This window comes from Elephantulus edwardii, unplaced genomic scaffold (assembly GCF_000299155.1).
Source record: "Elephantulus edwardii isolate Elephantulus edwardi_28Jun2011 unplaced genomic scaffold, EleEdw1.0 scaffold00062, whole genome shotgun sequence".
NCBI classification, from domain to species: Eukaryota; Metazoa; Chordata; class Mammalia; order Macroscelidea; family Macroscelididae; genus Elephantulus; species Elephantulus edwardii.
This window is the reverse complement of record NW_006399812.1, coordinates 10306450-10319875: the sequence shown is the minus strand read 5'-3', so window position 1 is coordinate 10319875 and position 13426 is coordinate 10306450. Positions and strand designations below refer to the sequence as shown.

Sequence of the window (13426 nt, the reverse complement as noted above, 5' to 3'; positions counted from 1 at the left end):
AAAAGAGATGATCCTTCTGGACAGAATCACGATCCACCAGACAAAATGATTAAATTTACAGCTCGATTGGCGCTGATCGATACGAATGAAATGTGAGACAACTTAGTGGCTCCACCAGGGACAGCAGCCCTGAGTGCTTCTCAGCCACCGGCACGCCACACGGGAGTCTCTGCGGCTGATGGCTGCCCAGATGCCCTTCACTTCTCTTCTCCTTCAAGGAATTACAAGCATCTCAATTTCCATTCAACTGCACACACCTCCGTAGTCCCAGTGGTTATAATGCCCAATGGACATGTGTAAGTACTGTTGAGTACCTAGATCCGATCTGGGCAGGGGGCGGGGTGGGGGGAATGTCCTAGAGCCCATCCTCCGCTGCCTGTTAGGTCCTTCCAGATGCTGTGGGAGGGGCTCCTCCCAAGATCACAGCTCCTCTTGCCATGGTAGACACAGTGTCTCAGAGAATAAGGAAACTAGCTGGGAAGGAGGAGGAGGTGGCAGGACAGAGGACTGAGGGACTCGGGGGGGAGGGGCAGGAGTAAAGTAGGGGCTCAGCAGCAGAGTCACGATTTTCACTTGCTTCCTTGGTGCCTAGGGTCTCAGGCCCCTGTGACTATGCTGAGTGCTTCTCTACTGCATATAATGAGTTCATTCCAATCACAGAATGCTCTATTTCAACAACATACTGTGGACTTCAAGGTGCTCTGCTGGCATCACCCATTGGGTGTTGTGCTCTTAACCAAAAGGCTGAGTGTCTCTCACAGTTTGAATCCTCAGGAGAAAGGTGGGCAGTTTCCCTGCACTAAGAGCTGTTGTTTGTAGGTGTCCTTGTACTGAGGCTCACTCATGGTGACCTTATGAGCAATAGATCTGAACCTTGTCCTATGCAGTGCCATCCTCATCGTCTCTGACTTACGTGAGCCTGTTGCTCCAGTCATCATGTCAGTCCATCTCATGGAAGATTTCCCTATTTTTCACTGGTCCTCTACCTCTCCAAGCATGATGTCCCTTTCCAAAACAATAGCCTCTCTTAGTAACATTTCCAAAGTTTTGGAGAAGAATCTTCACCATCCTTGCCTCCAAGGAGCATCTTGGTTGCATTTTCTCTATGGCGTATTTGTTTGATATTTTGGCAAACATGGATATTCGGGATTCTTCTCCAGTACCACAACTGACAAGCATTAATTCTTCCCCTGCCATTTTTATTCACTGTGAAACTCGACGGAGGGTCTTTGTGAGCTGGAACGACTCCTGACAATGGGAGGGGTCGTGGCCGTCAGTTGCTCACTATCTAGCAGGGTCTTGTTCAGGACAGCCTGCTCTACATAGCAGTGAAAAGCAGCTTAAAAAACAAAGGTTGGCTCTTCATGAGCTGCAAATCCGGTGCTGGCCAGCAGGAGGCCCTGCACATCCTAGTCTCTGAGAACCAGGCTGGGTCAGTCTGGAATGCTGCTGCCAGTTGTGATGTCACAGAAGAGTGCTTTGGTTTGCAGCCCACTGCCCAGCGGTGGTTACAGAGCCCAACCTGCCTGAGGTGTGCTATCCTACCTGCCCCAGGTAGCCCATCATTGGTGAGTGACATCAACCACAGCCACACTTGTTGACACAGCAGGTAAGCACATCTGAGAAGATGTTAAAGGAATCTTTGGGACCCCAGCAAGGACGAGTACCCACCAAGGCATCTTCAAGGGCAGTGTCAAAGCGCACAGCTCAGGATGCTCAGAGAACAGGGTGCTTTCCTCAGATTTCTCCTCCAAATTAGCAGTCAAGCTGATAACAGAAAAACGTACTTTGCTATGTAATTGCCAAGTAAGCAAACACAGCACACAGTGGTTTAAACCCAAACAGGAAACAGCAGTTCTTGATTGAGATCACACCTCTTTCCAGTGGTCTCCTCTTCAGATGCTGGGTCTTCTGTCTATAGGACTCCTTCCTTAGAGAACAACAGGAAAAGAGTTCCTGCCTGCTGGATGTAGCTTTGTTGATGCCTCAGAGGCCCAAGGACACAGCGCCCAGGCTGCCCTGACACCAAGACTGGAACATTCATACATGGCTGTAGAGACGTTATTTCAAAGTTGTTTTTTTATTCAACTGTTATTCAGCAATATACAATACAGTTTATAAACAAGTGTCTGACCTTGTTTCCAATCTTTATTTAAAAATAAATATTATTGACAGTGAATTTCAATTATGATAAGATGTGTCTTTTTTTTAAATCAAAATGTCTCGAAAGAAATAATTTACTTGATAAAAAAAGAAAAAAAAACCCAAGGGAAAAAAGTAAACTGGGAAAAAAAGGATTCTTAAAGCAAGAATCTACGAAAAAATATTTCGCTTAGTCAGAAAGGCTTTCATCTGACATTTTTCACGTATTGTCCTAAAGGTAATTGCGCAACAGTTCGTGCAAAATGAAGACCTGGAGGGAGGCTTTAGAAAAGAAAACTATGTTGAAGTTGCGAAATCACGGACCCATGCACACCGCATGGCCTGAACTCCATCTTATTTGGAAACTAGATGCATTATTTTAGGTGTTCTACATTTGTGTACCTTCCCCCAAAATATGATTGGTTGATTTTCCACGTGGAATTTGTCATGCTTCTCTCAGTCCCAGTGTCTGTCCGAGGCGCAGTCCCCGCGGAGGGCCCGGGTTCTGCACGCACCGCGGAGCGTGGAGAGTGGAGGTGACTGTCAGTGCCCCACGAGCACGCGCAGCAGCTTATGCACAGCTAACAGGAGCAGGTACAGCAGCGGGTCTGTGGCGTCGCGAGGACCCGTGCCTGCAGGGGCGAGAAGACAGCTAGTTAGTGCCGGCCTCACCAGAACTCACAGCCCTGTGCGTGCACCCACCCACAGGGAGGGGCCCAAGGCCCCGGCTGGGCTGCTGCATAGGGACTGCCTTGATGCAACAGCAGAGAGGTGTCACTTACAGACCACCCACTTCAGTACTTAAGCTGGCAACAGTTCAAATCCATCAGCTGTTCTACAGACCGAACATGAGGCAGCTGGATCCCTTCAAAATTTACAGGCTCAGAAGCCAGGTGTCCAGTGTCCAGGAGTTGGGATGACTCCACTTGATTCAGCCCGAGGATAGGTGGTTTCTGGATGAGGAGTTCTTGGGAGGTACAGGTGTGGTAGTACAAATGGAGAAGGTGTTTGGCTGCTAATTGAAAGACAGGAGGCTCTGAGGTACTGCAGAGGAAAGGCCTGGCAATATATTTCTAGAAACTCAGCCGTCAAAAACCCTAGGCAACAACAACTTTGAAAGTTACCTCTGGGGTAACTACAAGTCAAAATAAACTCAACAACTGGGTGGGTTGGTTCTTTTTAAAAAACAACCAACAAAAACTATGGCCAGAAATAAGGTCCCTCTGGCCTGAGGAGGTTTGAGCTTCTTTGTAGTTTCAAAGTCAGATCACACGAGAGATTGCCTCTTTCTCATAGAGAAGCTGGTGAGCTTGAACCCCCTTCCTCTTGGTTGACTTTAACAAGAACACAGCATGCTTCTTTCTCTGCCCCTCCTGCATCTGTGCCGCCAAGTGTCTTCACCTTCTCCAAGAAGACACCATGATTGCACCATTCCTGCACCTTAGTGTGTCCTCTTCAGGGCCTGAACACACACAGTGTTACCATTCTGATATTTTATGTGTGCGCTTTTAGTGCCTCCTCCAGCTCCTTGGGTCAGGTTCAGGGTCTAACTCACTATGGGTTGGCTACGGTCTATGAGGAATGACCCTGGCCCTGGTCTGTGCCACCCTCATCTGCTTCATCAATTTGGCCCTTAACTGAGCCAGTAAGGTGGTAACAGCTGGGCCTGCACCTGGCATCACTGGCCACAGCAGGCAACTGCCCACCTCTTCGTCCTCAGACTCTCCACTTGCTGAAAGATGTCTTAGTTATCTCGTGCTGCGAGAACAGAAATGCCACAAGTGGGGGGCTTTAACAAACAGAGGCACATTATCGCACAGTTTTGGAGGCTAGAAGTAGAAATTCAGAGAACTGGCTCTAGGGGAAGGCTTTCTGTTGGCTTTGGTGGCAGGTCTGCATCTCTTCAGACGCTACTTCCTGGTTCCTTGACAATCTCCAGTGTGTCCTGACATCAGTGTAACCCCATTTCTCCTCTGCTTACTTGTTTGTTCAGTCACTTTTATAGTTCAAAAAAGGCTTGATTTAAGACACATCCTGCACTAATCCTGCTTTATTAGCATAACAATTCATCCCAAAGAAAAATTATAACCACAAGTGTAGAAGTTACGATTTATACGTAACTTACTCATATTTATAATCCATTCAATCTATGGAACATCCTTGCTTTGAAAGTGAAGATAACATTAAGATTTAATTCGATCACTCTCATTGTCATTGTGACTCACAGCTCCAGCAGGTTTTCAGAGGCTATAAATCACATCTTTCTCCCTTGGAGCAGCTGGTGGATTCAAACCACCTTCCTTTGGGTTGGCAGTATAACTCCTTACCCACTAGGCCATCGAGCTCCCCATACTGGTGAAGCTCAAACACTGTAGCCTTCAGTCTGGATTACACCTCACTATAAAGAAAACAAAAATTTCCACAAGTGGCCCAGTAAACAACAGTCTTGTACACAGAGAAAAGATTGAAGGCATCAAGGACTTTCTTTTACTTGGGTGCAGAGTCGACACCCATGGAGGCAGCAGTCATGTAATCAAATGACATAATACATTGGGAAAATCAGCTGCCAAGGTCCTTTTTACAATAAGGATCGTCACTTTAAAGAGTAATGTCCGTCTGACCCAAGCCGTGGTATTTTCAATTGCTTCCGAAGCCTGTGAAAGTTGGACAATGAGTAATGACGGCTGGAGAAAAATTAACGCCCCTGAAATGCAGTGTTGATGAAGAATATGGGATCTAACAGACTGCCAAAAGAACAAACATCTGTTTTGGCAAAAATGGATTCATTCAAGTGCTCCTTAGGAGCGAGAATGAGGAAACTTTGTCTCAAATGTTTGGGGCATATTGTCAGAAGGGGCTGGTCTCTGGAGAAGGCCATCATTCTTTGGTATCAGCTGCCGTTAGGTATGGTCAAACTGACTATGACTCATAGCTATCCTATGAACAACAGGTCGGAACCTTGCTCTATTCTGCACCATTCCCATGACCTCTGCCATGCTCAAGCCCATTACTGCAGTTGGACAAATAAGTTGTCAGGTGTCACGTCAAGCACAACTCATAGTGAACGTCTGAACTCTGTCCTCTCCCATACCATCCTCTTCACCTGTGACACACTTGAGCCCAACACTGCCATCACTGAGTCACTCCATCTCATTGAGGATCTTCCTCTCTCTTGCTGTCCTTTCCAAGCATGATGTCCCTTCCCAAAGATAAGCACCTCCTACCTGTATGTAACTGTCTGACCGTAGTGTGTGAAACAAAGCTTTGCCATCCAGGCCTCTAAGGAGCATTCTGGCTGCACCATCTCCAAGACTTATGTTTGTTTTTTTGTCAGTCCATGGGATATTCGGTATTCTTCTCCAACATGACAACTCAAAGGCACTGATTCTTCTTCTGTCATCCTTATTTATTGTCCAGTGCTCGAGATGCATTGCAAGTGATTGAAAAGGCCACGGTTTGAATCAGACACACTATAGTCTTCAAACTGACATCCCTGCTCCACTGAGCTTTGGAGAATTTTTACAACAGACTCTCCCAGTGCAAAAACATCCTTTGATCTCTTGACTGCTGGTGCCAAGGGTGTTGATTGTGGGTCCAAGCAAGATGAAATCGCTGACAATTTCAGTCTTTTCTCCCTCTATCCTGCTGTTGCCTATCGAGCCAGTGGTGAGGACTTTTGTGTTGAGATGTAATTCACAGTGGTTGTTCTTCTTCAGCAAGCGTTTCAAGTCCTCCTTACTTCCCATAAGCAAGGTCGTGTCATCTGCATAATGCAGGTTGCTGATGAGTCTTCTTCTATCTTAATGCCATATTTTTCTATAGCATCCAGCTTTTTGAATGATTTGCTCAGCATACAAGATTAAATAGGTGTAGACAAAGGAAACAGCCCTGATGCACACATTTCTTGATTTTAAAACATGCAGTGTTCCCTTGCTCTCTTTAAATAAAAGCTTTTTGGTCTAAGTATAGGTTTCAGATGAGCGTGATTAGATGTGAAATACAGGAAGACTGTGGATGCGATGGATTAGCACAGACTGCAACACTGGGCTGACAGGACGGTGCAGGGCTGGGCAGGAGTCTGTTCTGCCATGCACTGTGGCTATGAGCCAGAGCTGACTTGATGGCACTTAACAACAACTGTAACAGAAGGCCTGGGGAGGGGGTTCCCTGGGGCCAAGAGTGTGATCAGGGGACATGCCTAATCCCCAGGCTGCTCACCTAGTAAGTGAATGATTCCTTCCAGGTTATGGGAGGAAGGAGGCATCAGGCAGGGTGTGCTCTTTAGATGCTTCTCTCCTGCGTCCATGGACCCAGCCAGCCAGGCTTGGGTCCAGGAAAGACTCACATGGTCCTTGGGTGTGTCAATACCAGATGGTGAAGATGGTATGACCATGGCTTCAGTTGGCTGTCCTGTGACACCACCGCCAGGCTGGCTGGCTCCTGGGCCACCATCCTGGTGGGCTGTGGGTTCCCTGCTGAGTCTGGTCGCGACCCCAAGCCTTTCTCATCTCACTGGATTAGCTGTGAGTCTTTTCTCTCCAAGGCCCTTCCACGTCCCGTTGTTCTGGCTCTAACAGTAAGCGGCTGTGGCACCATGTCATCTTCCCTGGGGATCAGCCCCTCTCTGTAATGGGAGTGGGGGGGACACAAGTGTTCCTGGGGGCCATTCAGGCTTGAGTGCTCCACTTGCTGGATTCCAAACATGAGGGTTTGCTCAAAGATCTCCCCACGGTCAGCTGCATCCAGACACAGCTCTGAGCAGCTGAAGAGCAGGGCGAGTCTGGACAAGGATGCTTGCTCTTCACATCGTTGTTTTCAGTCATCACCCCTCCATCTAGCTTGGCTTGAGCAGTCTCACTCCTCTTGCTGTCTGTCACTGGGAAGGATGGAAGCACGGTGGTCACTCCAAAGACGTGCGTCCCCACTGGCTCCTCATCCTCCCCGCTGCCTGCCTGTCACGCATTGGTGACTAGAGAGGATGTGCTGGCGGCTGGCCAACACTCACAGAACTCAGAAGCATGGAAACGGGGATCCTGCCTTGGGTCTTTATGTACCTGCAAGCTCTGACATGCAGACAATACAGACAGACAAACAATCCACAGCTGGACTTTAGAGTGATCACTCCACAGCCCAGGGGCTGGGGAGCTCAGCAGGCAAAGCGGCCTCCAAGTGGCAAAGAGTGAGTCTAATCTGCCCCCAAATGCTGCTGATTATTCCACTACTAGAGTCCCACTGACTCAAGTTAAAGAGTTTTGAAGCGGTACAAGCTTTGAAAAGACCTTAGGTTGGAACCAAACACTTCACTGGCAGGGTATGCGAGTGGCTGCTCTGTGCTGGGCCGGAAGTGAGAGGGGAAGCAGGGCGAGTGGGGTGGCAGAGGTGGCTTCTAGAGGCCAGCACCTGGGGAGGCAGAGACTGGGGTGTCTCTGCTGGTGGATGGCTGGGGTGACTGGGTGCTGGCTCCTGAGTGGCCCCTCATCCTATCCTTAGCTCAGCATATCCTCAAGTGAGTGGGCACCAAGGAGGTGGTTTATGATGGCAGGCTGGCACTGAAGAGACCTCCAGCCCTAGCCCTGTGCTGACTTGCTGGATGACCCTGGGCAAGGCCCTGGGTCTTGGTCCAGCTCCTAAAATGAGGATGATATATATAAGATGTGGAATCTGTGAGGCCAGCTAATAAATGTTCATAGAAATGAAGGAGGCAGCTTTGCTCTTGTGGTCAGTGACAGAAGGTCAAGTGTTGGATCCAGGTTCCTGGGGTCTGAGGCAACTGGACAGCCCCACTTTGGTCTAGACTTCCACAGGCTTGGGAGTATGTGAGTGTGGTCAGGTGGGGTGAAGGCCTGGTCTATACTGTGAAGCAGAGGTGAAGGGATGACCACCCTCTAACCTCACGGACATAAAGATCATGGTGGACTATGCTTTAGCTGACCAGCTGGGACAACTTCCCAGGGAAATCAGTGCTTCTCTACACCCGATCAGGCCCCTTGAGGGCCAGGAATGGGATCCTCTGCACTCTGTGGAAACTCTGCTGTCCCTGCAGCCACTGTCACACCACAGTGGGAGGGTCTAGTCCTTCTCCTTAGGGGCTGAGGAGACACCTGGCTGGCCAGCATCCAGGCCCGGGACCAGCATCTAGGCCTGGGACCTGCAGACGAAAGGCTGGTCTGGCCCAGTGTTTTGAAAACTGAGTTCTTGAGTCCACAGGACTCTGTGGTGTAATCCCCCCCCTAAATTTTATTACATATTTATTTTTCTGAAACTTTTTTCATATTTGTGTGGAGCAAACAAACTCAGGATTCATTGTAGATCCAGCTGCCCACACGCAGCGCTGGGTGACTATGTGATTCTGGCTCTTGCCGTCAGGCTGAGGGTGCAGTCCCTTCTTTGAACGCTTTGCTTGCCTTTGATGTATCCTCTCCAGTCTCATGCTGCAATATATCCATCTGCTGAGTACAAGTTCCCACAGAAGAACCAAGTCCAAGGACAGGAGTTGTTTGGACTTCATCTGACAAAGTGGCTTGACATGAACACAAGGGGGCGCTAGGACCCGAGAGGCTGGCCCTGGAGTGGAGCAGGGCAGAATTCCTGTGCTGTCACCAGATGCCATTTGAACAATGACTTCTTGGCAGAAAAAGTCAGGGGATCAAGCCGTGTGCCCAGGTATCACAGAGGCTCAATTCTGGGGAGGGTGCTGCCGGCTGGCCTGTCGAGGGCTGCTGTGACGTATACAGAGTATTGAAAAACTGTGGATTAGAATCCACTATTGAAAAGAGGCTTTTAACTAAAAGCATAAACTTGGGTTTTTGCCAGTAAGTCCTTACTGGGTCTGCCTCACCACCTGGGCTGGCTACTCTTAGGGTGGGCATGGACCACCTGTCCTCCCATCTTGACTGCACCTTTTGGGTCCCCACGTGGGGCTGAGTGACCCACCAGTCCTTGTGCAGTGGGACAGCTTTCACCCTGTTTCTCCACGGCCCACTCTTGGCTCTTTGCAGGCATCTGCTGCAGGACCTAGGGGCTGTGCTGTGTCCCATCCTGGTCCTTGTGTTCCTAGGTAGCCCTTCCCATGACGAGGGGGCTGGGGAACAGCAGGCTGGCTCTGAGCTCTCAGCCCTGATGTCCACCCAGGGGCCTGCCAACCCGCTGTGGCACCAGTTCTCTGTCCTTGCTGGACGCACATGGGGCAGGTGAATCTGCTGCCCACTGCAGGAATGCCACCTGACTGGTGATGTCCTAATTAAATCCTTCCCTGGCTACGCATTCCAAGGGAGTCAGCAAAGGAATAATTATGCACTAACGGAATTTGGTAGAATTAATTTCCTCCATAAAATTAACATGAGCTGGGTGCCTGGGGCATAAAACCAGGAGCAAAGTGCTGATGGATTTTGGAGGGAACAGAGATATTGGAAAGAGAAGCTGAGTAGGGACTGTGGAGCAGGAGGAGAGAGTAGACAGACCTGGTCCATCTGTCCTGCAGTGGATCCAGTCTTGCTGTCAGGTCCAAGCTGGGGCTGCAGAGCCTCTGGCCCTGAGCCCTGGGCAGCTCTCGACTCTGCAGACAAGCTGGCCTCCCTTGTTGGTGACATCATGTCCTCCAGGGATGATGGCCAGACCACAGCCTCAATGTCCAGGCAAGGGGTGGTACCCATGCCAGTCTTAGCCAGATTACACTTCACTCTCTCCTTCTAAAGCTGGGGACTGGGCATCAGCAGCACCTGGCCTGGGTAACCTCCTCAAGGGCTTTCTGGCCTGCATTTCATCACATCACCTCCCTTCTCCAGACACACCTGGAGAAGTATCCCCAGGTGCAGAGCCTTTGACCAGTCCCCTCTGCCCAGAGGACAGCCTGCATCTCCCAGCCTGGCTTTCCACATCCTCCTACTTTACCACAGCTCTGAGTGCACACACCAGGCAGACCGTTTTCTCTGTCTACGTCTGCTCTGTCCCTTCAATAAGTGTTGCTTCCTCCAGGAAGCCTTCCTGGAACACTGGGGCACAGGGGGACTTGGCACTAATATCAGTACTGTTCATGTGACCCCTGCTCCCAGTCCAATTCCCCACAAATACCTCCATTATGTCATGCCCTATCTCTCCCGTTTGGTGGGAACCCACAGCACCTCAGGATTGCCCTTAGCCATCGTACAACTAACTACCCAGCAGTCAGTCCAGACATTCTCCACTCCAGCCAGGAGCAGTAGTCTGCTGCTGTTGGAGCCGATGACCAACGTGGGGCTGGGCTGGGGGTAGCGGAAGAGCAGACCTGGTGGGTTCAAGCAGACAAAGCCAAAGAACCTTGAGGCCTAGTAATAATTCTGGGCAGAGCCTCCTGGAGTCAGGGTGCTGTTAGCTGTGGTCAAGTTGGGGCAACCCAGGACAGCCCCATATACAACAGAACCCCATGATAAGTGTCAGATCCAACTGTCAGGCTCCAACAAGTTTTCACTGCATGGCTTTCAGAAGGAGATCACCAGGTCTTGCTTCCTAGTCTTAGTCTTCAAGCTAGAGTGGAAGCCATTTATCAACAGAGCAACATCCAAGCCTCCACTGACAGATGGGTGGTGGGTGCACATGAGGCGCTGGGAATCAAACCTAGGCCTCCTGTATGGAAGGCGAGAATTCTACCCCTGAACCACCACAGTCGGTCCCTGCTTAACATTTAATTTAGTCCTTGTAAACCTTTGGGGTTAATACTCCATTCCTGCTTTAAAGATGGGGGCAAAATCCAGTGAGGTGAAATGACTTCAGTTAAAATGCAGCTCAATTTGAATTTCAGACAATGAGTACTTTTAAAGTTTAAAAGGTATATATATGATTAGGTATTATTGTCATGACATGAGTCCAGAACGAGGGTTGCATAGTGGAGCGGACTTGGGGGGAGGGGTTGTATAACAATGAAAGAATTTTTCTTTTACTTTTCAAAAAAAAGAACAGGGGAGCTCTGGTGGCCTAGTGGTAAGGAGCTGCAACTACAATCCCAGAGGCGCACGGTTCGAATCCACCAGATGCTCTGCCGGGGAAGGAGGGACAATCACCTCCTGTACCAGTCAGATCTGATTTGACAGTACACTCACACAAAAATAATAATAAAAAAAAACTTAAAAAAAAAAAGAACAAACTGGAGGGGAGGGGTGGGCAGGGAGAAAAGTGCAACAATGAATGGAAATCCAAAATCTCTGTAAATTTTAACTAAAATTAATAATAATAATACAGAGAAAAAAAAGTGTATCCCGGGAGCTCTGGTGGCCTAGTGGTAAGGAGCTCCAAGTACAACCCCAGAGGCACATGGTTCGAATCCACCAGATGCTCTGCCGGGGAAGGAGGGACAATCTCCTCCTGTACCAGTCAGATCTGATTTGACGCTACACTCACACAAAAATAATAATAATAATAATAATAATAATAATAATAATAATAATAATAATAATAATAATAATAATAATAAGAATATCCCAAATACTGCATGGAATAGGAATTCTCCTTCCCCAAAATGTCCCAGTTTGACCCCATCCTGGGGCTATTTTCAAGTCAATACGAGTGGGGGATGGGCTGGTCTTTTCTCCCGGCCTCCCCTCCCCATACTAACATCTCTAATGGTTTTTTAATGTGGCCAACTTTGTTGTTAACTCCTTTCCAGCTTCTCATTTCTTTTGAAATGAGATCTTGCCCCAAATGATCCTTTAATGGAGTCACTAACTGAAAATATGAGAGGTCTTTCCCCTCCAGCCAGGCAGCTGAAGTCTGTCGAGTGGTGGTGGGCAGCCAGACCACAGGGGCAGTGGTCCCTGGTGGGGTTGTGTGGACAGAGGCTGTTGGGCCCCTCACTGCTCTGCTGAGGTTCTCTAAGCTGCAGACTGCAGGATGCTGACTGCATCCAGGCCTCATTGCCAAGAGCAGTGTGAGGCTCAGAGAGGGTAAGCTACTTGTCCAAGGTGACACAGAAAGAGAAGAGTTGTCGCCTGTGACTTCTGCCACGAAGAAGTCCAAGCTCCATAGTTCCTCATGTCCCCTCCCTACTGCCAATGATGCCTTGCCAGGGCCAGTAGGCAATATCATAATAGATGGGAAGAAGATTAAAAGTCGTTAATGATTTCATCTTACTTGGATCCATGAACATCACCCACGGTACCAGCAGACAAGAAATCAAAAGATATGTTGCACTGATGAGATCTGCTGTCAAGGGCTTCTCCAAGGTGCTAAGGAGCAGCGATGCCAGTTTAAAGACTAAGGTGAGCCTGATCCAAGATCAGGTGGGTTGATGGGCTGACCACGGCAATAGGCTTGAGTGTCAGAGAAGACAGCATGAGAAAGGACAATGTTCAGATCGCTTGTTCACCAGGTGGCTATGAGTCATACTTGACTCAGTGGCACCTAACAACAACACAACACAACACAACACAACACAACACTGCATCTGACTATGAGTGAGGATGGCAGAAGAATCATATCTGATGCCTTTGAATAGTGGTGCTGGAGGAGAAGAGGAATACCTTGTGGACTGACAAACATACCAACATGCACGTCTTGGAGAAAGTGCAATCAAGATGCTTCTTAGAGGCAAGGATGGTGAAGCCGTCTGTGTCTCATACACTTGGGAAATATTTTAGGAAGGGCCATTCCTTGGACGGGGACATTGTTGTTGTTATGTGCTGTTGAGTCGCTTGCGACTCATAGCGACCTATGTACAACAGCCCTAAACTCCGCTCTGTCCCGTGCCAATCGCACTGCCTCTGACACGCCCATCCCGATTACCCCAGTCACTGAATCAATCCACCTCATAGAGGGCCTTCCCCTCCTGCGCCAGCCTTCCACCCTACCAAGCATGATGTCCTTCTCCAAGGACCCGTCTCTCCTTACAACATGTCCAAAGTATATTAGACGGAGCCGCTTGGAAAAGTGGAAGGTCAGTGTTAAGACAGGAAGATGATTGATACAGTGACTGCAGCAATGGACTCAGATATATTAAGGATGGTAGGGAGGGCGCAGGGCAGGGCAGGGTTCACACCCATCATTGAGAGGGTCACTGAGTTATAGTCCATTCAACAGCACCTAACCACAATGCCTCCACACTCCTTCAGTGTGCTGAGCTCAAAGCAACAGGGCTGCTTGATGAGGCTGAGAAGCTTGAGATTTTCTGCTTCTCAGACCCCAATCCTGTTCTTCCCTCTGCTGATTGGCTTTCTCAGTGCCCTTAGCTGCCCAGTCCACTCAGCCTCTCTGGCTCAGCACAAGGTGACCTTCAAGGCAGCTTGCAATCCATCCCCTCCAATGCCCCACAGGCACC

At 49.0% G+C, this 13426-nt stretch overlaps 1 protein-coding gene across 1 annotated transcript in view; it reads right to left on the bottom strand.

Moving 5' to 3' along the window:
* Positions 1-2685: 2685 nt before the first annotated feature.
* VSTM2B (V-set and transmembrane domain containing 2B) overlaps positions 2686-13426 on the bottom strand; it is a 31841-nt gene continuing 21100 nt past the window's right edge. Inside the window, exon 5 of the mRNA XM_006887865.1 lies at positions 2686-2774. Coding sequence (XP_006887927.1) covers positions 2686-2774 — 89 coding nt within the window. The remainder of the gene's footprint in view (positions 2775-13426) is intronic.